Genomic DNA, 12,474 nt, shown 5'->3' on the forward strand with positions numbered 1-12,474 from the left:
CATGCTACCAAGCTGATGGTCTGAAGAGAGTCTGATCTTTGATTCTCCTTGTAAAGTCTGCCCGCCACAGAGGCCTTGTTCCTTAAATAGTTCATATTTGTTCTTTCAAGTACACATCCACAGGGCAAGAATTAGGGAGGGTATTATTCCACAGAGTTCAGGTCTCATTGTTTGTGCATTTAATCAATTTACATAGTGGGTATAGCAGGGGGAGGGCTCTTTTAATCAACATCCAATTGGCTTTAGTGCAATAGGCAATTAGCATAGTAACAAACATCATTGTTTCACCTGGAGTGTCCTTCCCAGCCGAAAAAAAACACATACATTCACAAGTCAACACAAACACAATAGTGTATTTCTCTTGGCTTAACAAATCTAGACGTCTGGCTGATTAAGATTACAAGCTGTTTTGTCACAGTGAGCTCCACCTAGTGGTGGCTGTATAAATCTGTATGTAGTGAGCTTCCCTAGTGGTGGCTGTATAAATCTGTATGTAGTGAGCTCCCCCTAGTGGTGGCTGTATAAATCTATATGTTGTGAGCTCCACCTAGTGGTGGCTGTATAAATCTGTATACTGAGCTCCCGGTAGTGGTGACTGTATAAATTTATGTGCAGTGAGCTTCCCCTAGCGGTGACTGTATACATCTGTACGGAGTGAGCTCTCCCTAGTGGTGACTGTGTAAATCTATGTAGTGAGCTCTCTCCAGTGGTGTCTGTATAAATTTGTATGCAATGATCTCCCCCTAGTGGTGGCTGTATAAATCTGTATGTAATGAGCTCCCCTAGTGGTGACTGTATTAATTTGTGTGTAGTGAGCTCCCCCTAGTGGTGACTGTATACATCTGTATGTAGTGAGCTCTCTCCAGTGGTGTCTGTATAAATTTGTATGTAATGAGCTCCACCTAGTGGTGGCTGTATAAATCTGTATTTAGTTAGCTCCTCCTAGTGGTGGAGCTATAAATTATTGAGAGTGGCAAAAGCAGTATAGAGTGAGCAGATGGCCACATTCTGATAGGTATAACCTGCATGCAAAGTTAGGAAGGAAAATTGTTGGGTATCTGACACCGTCGTGTGGGATCGGTGATTTTTTTGAATATGCTTAAACAGCAGCTATGAAAAGACTTAGTTGTCTTTCCTTATTAGACAAATGTCCTGAGCCCCGTCGTATCCCTGTGGGGGGTAAACTAGAAGAGATCTTAGTAATGGGACACTCGGGGCTAATTAAAGGAGAAGTCTCTATTCAGACAGAAGGAAATGAGGCTCTGGGGAGAGAGATTTATCCATCTGCCTACGGCCTGCCCGTCTTTAGGGCACTATCGCTCTGTGTCTTGGGTAAAGGTAAAACACCAGATAGATGGAAAATAGGTCAACTTTATTTTCAGGAATGTAGAAATTATTCACTCCGCTGCAGCTCAGCATGGAACGAGTCTATGCCAGGCGAGCGAACCCCAGAGAGGGAATCTGTTACCCTCATGTTGACAAATAACAGGAAACAGCTTAAATTATGGAGACATTTTTTTCTTTCTATTTTTGCAATTTCTCCAAAAATCAGAAAATCTCATATATATGCTTTATAGAATGCAAATTTGGATTTTATATCTATCTATCTATGCAATCAAAATTATAAAAAAACAACATTGTAAATTAGATTTAATAGAAAAATGTATAAACTTGTTGCTGAGCCTAGCTGCTGTCCTAGAGATACAGAGATACAGCTAGAGTTCACATAGAAACACTGGCTACTCTACCTGGATGTGGCAGAAATAGGAAACTGTCACAGGCTGCAATCAAATCCCTGATGATGCAGGTGGTGAAAAACTCTTGGTGATGGATACAGTGAAGCATGGTGGTGGCTTTGTGATATCTTCAGTAAAGTATTCTGGAGGCATGGTGATGTCTACATTTAAGCATGGTGATGACTTCACGATGTTTACAGGGAAGCATGGTGGTGGCTCTTTGATCTCTACAGTGAAGCATGGTGGTGGCTTGGTCATGCCTATATTAAAACATGGTTGTGGCTCAGCGATACCTACAGTGAAGCATGGTGGTGGCTTGGTCATGTCTACAGCGAAGCACGGTGGTGGCTTGGCGATGCCTTTTTTTAAGTATGGTGGTGGCTCGGAGATGCCTACAGCGAAGCAGGATGGTGGCTCGGTGATGCCTACAGTGAAGTACGGTGTTGGCTTGGTCTTGTCTACAGTGAAGCATGGTGGTGGCTTGGTGATGTCTACAGTGAAGCATAGTAGGGGCTCAGCGATGCCTACAATGAAGCATGGTGGTGGCATGGCGATGTCTACAGTGAAGCATGGTGGTGGGTCAGTGATGTTCTGGGGCTACTTTGCTCCCTCTGGTGCTGGAAACCTGCTGCATGTAGAGGGTAAGATGGATTCAATCACATATCAGGAAATCCTTTAAGAAAACATCATGTCTTCTGTGAGGAGCTAAAGCTCAGGCGTCATTGACCTCCCAACAGGACCAAGATCCCCAGGATAATCCACAGTTCATAAACTTTTTTCTGGAAGGGGGCAAGTGTTTCTATTCTAGATGTGCCCACTATAAGGGGGCAGGTGGTTCATGTTTTTCCAGTTTATATATATTTTTTCTTTGGTCAGCCTTCCAATCAGGAATCAGGATCCTCATTGCCAAGCAAGAACTGAGATCATCTACAAAGAGTAATTCTCACTCTGGAGGACCCACTGTGTCCACATATTCCCTATTTCTCCTGTGGAGGCGCTGCAGAATAATTCAATACTTGCTGCAGTTTTCCTTCAGTAATTACCATGGATCGCTGGAGGTGACCGCAGGGAGACACCCTGAGATCAGCTCACTAGAAGTGGAAAGTAATAAAACTGCATTGTAAAAAAAGACAGAGAACCCCTTTAACTAGTCTGGAATATGTTAAGCACATTTTTTTGCAGACTCCCTCATGGTATCTGTGTTGTGACTCAACTGTCCAAACATATCCATGTCGGCCTGTCCCATAATATCCCTGCCACAGTGTATATAGTCCGTATACAATTCATACGTCCTGCCTGTGTAAATACTTCTGCCTCCAGCAGCTCCTGTATCTGACATGTTTACAGGACGGAGCCCGAGAGATCTAGAGGGTTTATAGAAAAGCTCAGCGAGCAATTATCCCGGACGCATTCTTCTAATAGGACACATAACTTCCCTATAGTAACCGACACAGCGCTCGATGCCAGATAAGTGCACTTAGTCTGGTCGTCTTGCATCTCGTTGATGGTTACATGTCTGGAAATCTTGCAAATTAGAGTCAAAATGATAAAACTTCATCTCCAGTGTGCTCCAGACCGCCTCACTTTCTGGGACAGGAAGCAGCTGTCTGATATATATTACTGTCAGCCGTATTACCTGCCATGTGTGGCTTTTACTGTCACCTGGTCACCCTCTCTCAAGACTCCCACTATGTGAGAACCCTCCTGTCCCTCTCGTTTTTTAGAGCATGGACAACAATCTGTTATCACTGCCGGGGTCAGAACCTTCATCAGTGAGGCAGGAAGTAGCTAACTTCTTCTCTCACCTAACTTTCAATATACAGTTTTCTAGCTGATGGCTTGACCAATGCAGAACAAGCTCTGAGTGACCAAAGCAGATTTCAAGATTGTTTACCCCCAACTGCTTTAGTTCCTAAAGTTCAGCACGATTGCCCCCTGATCGCCCCCAGATCACCACCAGCCATAACAGTCACATATGTCCAGATGGCTGGTCCTCCTATTGTATGGGATCCATCAACTCCTCTCGCCGCTCCATCCCTCCTGCTCACCTCTCTCTTATATATTATCAGCACCCCTGTTCATCCTGAGCCACCTGGTTCATGACTAGAATATCAGAACTGCTACAGAGAATAATTTCTTCTGTACTTACTTGCCAAAATGACCATGTCCATCCCCCAGAATATACTCATGATCCATCCGACCATAACAATCGCTGTGAGGATTTGGATGAGGGCTGCAGCTATATTCAGCCAGAACACGCAGCATATGTGACGGTCGGGGAGGTCGGTCCTGGCTCCGCATAACACAGTGAACGCCGAGACAAATGTCCCTGAAAGAGAAGAGAGAGAAGATCCCATATCACATACAGGGAATTACAAAGCGCCCCTTCACCTGCCATATTAGAAACAGTTTTTCTTGTCATTTCAGTTGCCACATAATACTACCATATATTTCCCACATAATACTGCCATATATTTCCCACATAATACTGCCATACATTTCTCACATAATACTGCCATATATTTCCCACATAATACTACCTTATAGTTTCCACATATTACCATATAGTTTCCACATACTACCATTCAGTTCCCATATAATACTTCTATATATTTCTTTCATAATAGTACCATTCACATAATACTGCTATAAAGTTTCCACATAATACTGCCACATAGTTTTCACATAATACTGCCATATAGTTCCTATATAATATTTCCATATGGCTTGAATATAATATTGCCATATAGTCCCTTCATAAAACTGCCATAGAGAAGAAAATAATCCGACCATAAAGTCCCAATACGTCAAATTAGGTGAAAAAATAATCACTTTTATTAAATTTATTAAAAATAATCAGTGGGACAGTCGGTAGAAGACGAAGAGAAGGAGAGAAGAAAATAATTCCGACCATAAAGTCCCAATATGTCAAGTTAGGTGACAAAATAATCACTTTTATTAAATACAGGTGACAACAAATGGATGACAAAACAATGACATAAAGGTGATTAAAAAGATATAAAAACAAGAGGCGCACACCCAGGGAGTATGCTGATATCTAGAAGGGAGAAATATAACCAGATGGATTGACTGAGTCTATGTGTGTAGAGCTGGAATGGAGTATGCAGACATATACAGTATCCGTACAAGAAGGGCTAGTGTATAGGACTAGAGGGCATAGGATCCAAATGTAGGAGTAGTGGTCTCATACTAAGCCAGAATATATAAAATGCTAGTGCATATATGTATAGGATCTCATGCATAATGGATGTACACGGCAAGACAAGCAATTATATTGTCAAATATGTGTCACAGTGATAGTAAAAAAGGCATGTTTTTTACTATCACTGTGACACATATTTGACAATATATTTGCTTGCCTTGCCATGTACATCCATTAGGCATGAGATCCTATACATATATGCACTAGCATTTTATATATTCTGGCTTAGTATGAGACTACTACTCTTACATTTGGATCCTATACCCTCTAGTCCTATACACTACCCCATCTTATACTATAAAGTTCCTACATTATACTGCCATATTGCCAACATAATACTACCAAACTAGAGATGATTCAGTAAATATTTGTCCAATGGCCAGGTTAGTATTCCATGACTGCTGGACAGGAGCCCTGCGGACCACCTTTTACCTGCCGGTATCCCTGGCTCTGCCTTTGATTAGCAGGGCTGGCACAACATCGCGTGAGGCACATACGATATCATGCCAGGTTGACTAATCAAAAGAGGAGCAGCGGATGCAGCAGGTAGGAGGCGGATCTCAGGGTTCAGTCCAGCGGCCACAGAGTACTGACTGCTGCACCAGGGTCCTGTGAATTTATTCGCTCATCTCTAGTGCTGTCATAATACCGCCATATAGTTTCTATATAAAATGCCATATAGTTCCCACATAATATTGCCAAAAATCTCTTCTCATAACTGGTGGCCATGCGGGATCAAAATGGCAATTATAGAACGTTTTATAACCTGCAGCTATAAAAGAAAGAAACCGACTAGTGACACCCGACGTTACAAACAGCTCCCCATATCTCAGCCTCCTGTAATCCCAAGTGTGTTAAATGCAGAGTCTGCAGCAGGTCCCACTCCTGCCATGAGCCATATATAAAACTGGTTACTTATTATATAGCCGAGACCCCCTCAGGCACCAGAGTCCAGGTGTGACCCCCAATAACAATGTCCCTGTGCCTTACTGTAAAAGTAGAACACGACCCATCAAATTAAATGGCGGACATGTCCACGTTTAGTTACTCACAGAAATCACGGCACATTCCTGGGGACCACATCTTATTTATTCCAAGCAGCTGCTAACGTCTCAGTTCATGGACTCAACTAACAATATTTCCAATTTACATGACTTAAAGGGGCTCGTCAGTGAACTACAGGGCTATCTGTGGGTGGAACTACTGGGCCATCTGTGGGTGGAACTACAGGGCCATCTGTGGGTAGTACTATAGAGGCATCCCCAACTGGAAACACATGGGGCAGGAACTATAGGGAATTTTGGGAAGCACTATAGGGGGTATTTATGGCTGGAAAAGAGAGACCTTTGGTTATAACAATGGGGGAATTTGTGGCTAGTACTATAGGGGCATCTGCAGTTGGAACTGTAGGGGTATAGTTCTATTATAGGTGCATCTATGGCAAAATCTATAGGGACATCTCTGTCTGGGGCATCTATGCCTGGAATAGAGGTATTTGTGGCTGGAACTATAGAGGCATCTGTGGCTGGAAAATAAATATCAATGGCTAGCACTATAGAGGCATTTGCAACTGAAACTTAGGGGCATCAGTGTCTGGAACTTTAAGGGCATCTGAGGCTAGTACTATAGGGTCATCTGTGGATGGAACTATAGGGGCCTTTGTGGCTAGTCCTATAAGGTCTTATGCAGCTGGAACTATAGGGGCATCTGCAGCTGAAACCATAGGGGAAACTATGGCTAGTACAATAGGGGCATCTTTGGGTAGCACTATTGGGATATTTATGGCAGGAAAAGAGGTACCAATGGTGCGAACTACAGGGGCATCTGTGGCCAGAAAAGACGTATCTATGGCTAGTACTACAGGGACATTTGTGGCTGGAAAAGATGTATCTATGGCTAGTACTATAGGGACATCTGTGGCTGGAAAATACATATCTATGGCTAGTATTATAGGGGCATCTGTGGCTGTAAAAAACGTATCTATGGCTAGTACTATAGGTGTATCTGTGGCTGGAAAAGATGTATCTATGGCTAGTACTAAAGGGGCATCTGTGGCTGGAAAAGAAGTATCTATGACTAGTACTATAGGGGCATCTATGGCTGGAAAAGATGTATCTATGGCTAGTACTATAGGGACATCTGTGGCTGGAAAAGACGTATCTATGGCTAGTACTATAGGGACATCTGTGGCTGGAAAAGACGTATCCATGGCTAGTACTATAGGGTCATCTGTGGCTGGAAAAGACGTATCTATGGCTAGAACTACAGGGACATTTGTGGCTGGAAAAGACGTATCTATAGCTAGTACTATAGGGACATCTGTGGCTGGAAAAGACGTATCTATGGCTAGTACTATAGGGGCATCTGTGGCTGCAAAAGATGTATCTATGGCTAGTACTATAGGGACATCTGAGGATGGAAAAAACTTATCTATGGCTAGTACCATATGTGCATCTGTGGCTGGAAAAGATGTATCTATGGCTAGTATTATAGGGGCATCTGTGTCTGGAAAAGAAGTATCTATGACTAGTACTATAGGGGCATCTATGGCTGGAAAAGATGTATCTATGGCTAGTACTAAAGGGACATCTGTGGCTGGAAAAGAAGTATCCATGGCTAGTACTATAGGGACATCTGTGGCTGGAAAAGACGTATCTATGGCTAGTACTATAGGGAGATCTGTGGCTGGAAAAGACGTATCTATGGCGAGTACTACAGGGACATTTGTGGCTGGAAAAGACGTATCTATGGCTAGTACTATAGGGGCATCTGTGGCTGGAAAAGACGTATCTATGGCTAGTACTATAGGGACATCTGTGGCTGGAAAAGATGTATCTATGGCTAGTACTATAGGGGCATCTGTGGCTGGAAAAGACGTATCTATGGCTAGTACTATAGGGGCATCTGTGGCTGGAAAAGACGTATCTATGGCTAGTACTATAGGAGCATCTGTGGCTGGAAAAGACGTATCTATGGCTAGTACTATAGGGGCATCTGTGGCTGAAAAAAAAGACGTATCTATGGCTAGTACTATAGGGACATGTATGGCTGGAAAAGATGTATCTATGGCTAGTACTATAGGGACATGTATGGCTGGAAAAGATGTATGTATGGCTAGTACTATAGGGACATCTGTGGCTGGAAAAGGCTTATCTATGGCTAGTACTATAGGGGCATCTGTGGCTGGAAAGTACGTATCTATGGCTAGTACTATAGGGACATGTATGGCTGGAAAAGATGTATCTATGGCTAGTACTATAGGGGCATCTGTGGCTGGAAAAGACATATCTATGGCTAGTATTATAGGGGCATCTGTGGCTGGAAAAGACAAATTGGTATAGAGGCTTCTGAAGCTGCAACTATAGAAGCAAAGTACTATAAGGGCACCTGCGGCTATGGTTCATCATTTTCGGAATTTCAAGATTTTCCTTTTATGTTTTGTGTTATTTGATTACGTTATTTTTTGTGCCAAATTCAAAATGACACATGTAGTGTTGAGGAATTTTGTGCAAATATTTTTTTGTCTCTCTGGTACCTTTTAGAGTAAAAACTTACACATAAAAGTAAGATTTGTACAAAAATTTCTGACAAGCATAAAATCCCTCCGGTTGTCGCCAATGATGAATTAACTGCAAACATTTGGATAACAAAAATGACGCCCACAATGGTGAACAAACGAAAGAACAGACAATCAAGTAGATAATAAACTAAAATAAGTGCAACTTAAAAAAAGAATTTGTTGAAACTCCCCCCCAAAAAACAGTCTCTTTTCCTTGCCCTCCAAAATCATTGCGTTCTTCTCTCGGACCATCGGCGTGTTAGTGTAAAGGATCCCACCCTGCGTGTCCGAGGTGTTACACACGGGGGCCGCGCATTTCTATATTTCAGTCTCACTGTGTGTAAAACACTGAATAATTAAATTAGTCAGAACTTTATTTGCATCAGTAATCCGCTACAACAAATTAATTACTGCAAATTAATTGGCAGAGAGATAGCAGAATATGATGGAAAAGCGACGCAATGAGCTGTAAATCACAGAAAGTACTGTGCCAGGGGAATGGGTAACACCGGACTGATGATTTCTATAGTAATGCCGGAGAAAACTCACTCCAGATGTTAGATAGTCGGCTATTAAAGGGGAACGCCACCTCTAGTTCTGATCTCATATCACAGAGAGAGGTGAGAATATAACGCCGGGTCATTAGCTGATTATGCAGCTCTTGGGGTCCCTGATCCCTTTTATAGTTTATATTATATGTCAATGGGCTCCAACCTGTGACTTTCCAGCTGTTGCAAAGCTACAACTCCCAATATGTCTTGCATGCTAGGAGTTGTAGTTTTGCAACACCTGTAAAGCCAGAGGCTGCAGACTACAGTCATAAGCGAATGAGAGAAGACAGGTGAATTAAGCAGCCACCGATTCCAGGACTTTTTACCTTTAAACTTTTGCTCTCAGTTCCTTTATTTTTAGGTTGTGGGTGGAGGTGCCCTTTAATACCCACCGGGATCGGGGATTGTAAATCTCTGTCTGCCGAGGCCTCTTTGTGCCCGGCTCCTTATATAAATATTTATCCGTATCTGCGCTGCTCTGCTTAACTATAACAAATCCTGACAAGCCTCGCACATCATCGGGGGGCTCCCGGACCTCTGCCCAGAAATATACCCAGATGAGACAATGCTCAGAATCCAAGCCACATCCTCAATGCAAATATACAGAGGGCACATGCGGGGGGGGTCACGCCCTGTCTGCATAGGGGACATGGGATACAATCTGCATATTATCCTTTTATTATAGGGGGTCACCCATATGGGAAAACGTTTCCCCTATAGAACGGTCCATGGAGAAATTTGTGACAAATCCCCAGTGCATTCACTTCACTCCATATTTATCAAATGCCGCATCTCAATGATACATTTGGGTTATATTACGCTGATGCAACTTTTTAACCATGTTTAGTACACAGTGTCAGATAATAAAGGGGAGACAAAGTGTCCAATGTCGCTCGTTCATGTAGAATATTTTTAGCCCAAATGACGACTTTTTTATACATGTTAAAATGGTTGCAACATAAATGTTTTAGTTCCACTTTTTTTTCTTAAAGACCGCGAAGACCTGTCTGTGACTTTGATATAGAATTTATAAATATGTGGTAGTTTACATCAAAAGTTTAACCATGTTCCCATTTTCCCTGCATTTTTAAGTTTTGGTTGTGGGGACAAACAAAGATGCCGTATCGAATGGCACAAAACAGTGATACCTGTGGAGTCCGCGTCTACAAAAAGGAAATGTCAGGAACTGTGCAAAATTTCGATTGTCCAAATGCAAAGATTAATGTCCCCAAATGTCTCTTTTAGACTTTTTTATAAATGAAGTTTCTGTGACGTCTCAATATTCCCAGCGCTGCCCCTTATTCTCCAGACTTCTGCCCCTTATTCTCCAGACTCCAGCCAATTTTTGTGGATTGACCACAGGTTCTCAATGGGACTGAGATCTGGGGTGTTTCCTGGACGTGGATCCAAAATGTCAATGTTTTGTTCACCGAGCCACTTACTTATCACATTCGTCCTGAGATATGGAGCTCAATGCTGGAAAATGCATCATTACCACATTGTCCTGGATGATTGGAGAAGTTGCTCTTGGAGGAGGTTTAGATCTTGTTATTTATTCATAGCCATGTTCTTTTTTTTTAAAAACTATTTTTTATTTGATGAAAACAGAAACACTTATATTCCATATCACCTTTCAATGTATCAGTTGCTTAAAAGTTTACAATGGTATACATCACATACATCTCGGAAAATAGCAAGTGAGCCCCTACATGGATGAGAAGCCCCCACACATGAATGGTCTCAGGAGGCTTTACTGCTGGCAGACACAAGACTCAGGGTAGTGTCACCTTTTCTTCTCTGGACAATCATTCCTCCAGATGCCCAAAACAATCTAAAGGGGCTTCATCACAGAAAATAACTTTACCCCCATCCTCTACAGTCCAATCCCTGAAGAATATCAGTCTGTCCTTGATGTTTTTCTTCGAGAGAAGTTACTTTTTTTGCTGCCCTTTTTGACACCAGAGGAGCCTCCAAAAGCCTTGGCTACCATGATTCCTGTGTCTACCAACAGTAAAGCATCCAGAGACCACTCATGTGTGGGGGCTTCACATCCATAGAGGGGGTCACTCAATATTGCCTAAGAACATGGCCATAAATAAAGAACGAGATTTAAATATCCTCCAAGAGCAACTTCTCCCATCATCCAGGACAATGTGGTGATGATGCTTTTTCCAGCACAATGGAGACCATGTCACAAGGCAAAAGTTATAACTCGGTGGCTCGGTGAACAAAACATTGATATTTTGGGTCCACAGCTGTGAAACTTTTGAGATCTCAGTCCCATTGAGAACCTATGGTCAATGCTCAAAAAGCAACAAACAAAACCAAGAAATTATGATAATCTCTGAACTCTGATGAGTAATGATGAGTGAGCACTAAAATGCTTGAGTGTTCGGTACTCGACACTCGGCCGGGTTTGAATCGAGTACCGAGTATAATGGAAGTCAATGGGAAACGAGCATTTTTCTGGAAGACCCTAAAAGGAGGGCTGGAGGGGGGGCAGGAAAATCGCTGAAATGGATGGAAGCAGCACTCAAATGGAATAGGAACAGCATGGGGAAGACGTCTGGATGCATCTCTGACTCCCAGGTCGCTGCTGGGATTTAAATAAATAATTTAAAAAAATCATGTGGGGTCCCCCCATTTTTGATAACCAGCCATGGTAAAGCAGACAGCTGGAGGCTGATATTATCAGGTTGGGAAGGTCCATGGATATTTGCCCCCTCCCAGCCTAAAAATATCAGCCCACAGCCGCCCCAGAATTGGTGCCTCCTTTAGCTGCGCCAATTCTGATGAATTGCTCGGCTCTTCCTGATTGCTCTAATGCGGTGGAAATTGGGGTAATATTTTTTGACATGATGTCAGCTGTATAGTATTAGCTGGCATCAAGCTAATTTTTCTTCAGAGCCGCTGGCTCATCGCTCGGCTCCATGAGACCCGGCGAGAGCGGTGATGACGTCAGTAATGTTAGTGCAGCCTGACCGAGAGTGACCTATGAAGCTTCATTCTCAGAACAAGGCTCCATAGGTTGTACTAGAGAATTGGTAGACGTCATGGGAAGGCCATACGTCAGAGCTGCGGAGTTAATGAATTAGTCAAGACTGCCTCTTGTCTTTATTTAATTCTCTCTTTAAATGTCTTTCAAGTTGCCATTTGTGGACTATGTTGGAATTCTTGGACTACTTCGGACCAGCATGGCATTTTTTTATTAATAAATTGGTAAACCAGGGAGTCGGGGAGTTTTTTCTTTTTTCAAATAAAATATTTTTGTGTGTGTGTTTTTTTTATTTTAACTTACTGGGTTAGTAATTGGGGTGTCTGATACACCCCTCTCTACTACTAACCCCTGGGCTTGATGCCAGCTGACACTACACAGCTGACATCAACCCCAAAAAATATTACCCC

General features: G+C 42.6%; 1 protein-coding gene across 1 annotated transcript in view; it reads right to left on the reverse strand.

Moving 5' to 3' along the window:
* STUM (stum, mechanosensory transduction mediator homolog) overlaps window positions 1–12,474 on the reverse strand; it is an 81,101-nt gene that overhangs the window by 15,375 nt on the left and 53,252 nt on the right. The window contains exon 2 of the mRNA XM_073671838.1: window positions 3,886–4,065. Within this exon, the coding sequence (XP_073527939.1) occupies window positions 3,886–4,065 (180 nt within the window). The remainder of the gene's footprint in view (window positions 1–3,885; window positions 4,066–12,474) is intronic.

Source organism: Phyllobates terribilis, unplaced genomic scaffold, assembly GCF_046119375.1.
Source record: "Phyllobates terribilis strain yellow unplaced genomic scaffold, ASM4611937v1 Scaffold_3__8_contigs__length_932513732, whole genome shotgun sequence".
Classification (NCBI taxonomy): domain Eukaryota; kingdom Metazoa; phylum Chordata; class Amphibia; order Anura; family Dendrobatidae; genus Phyllobates; species Phyllobates terribilis.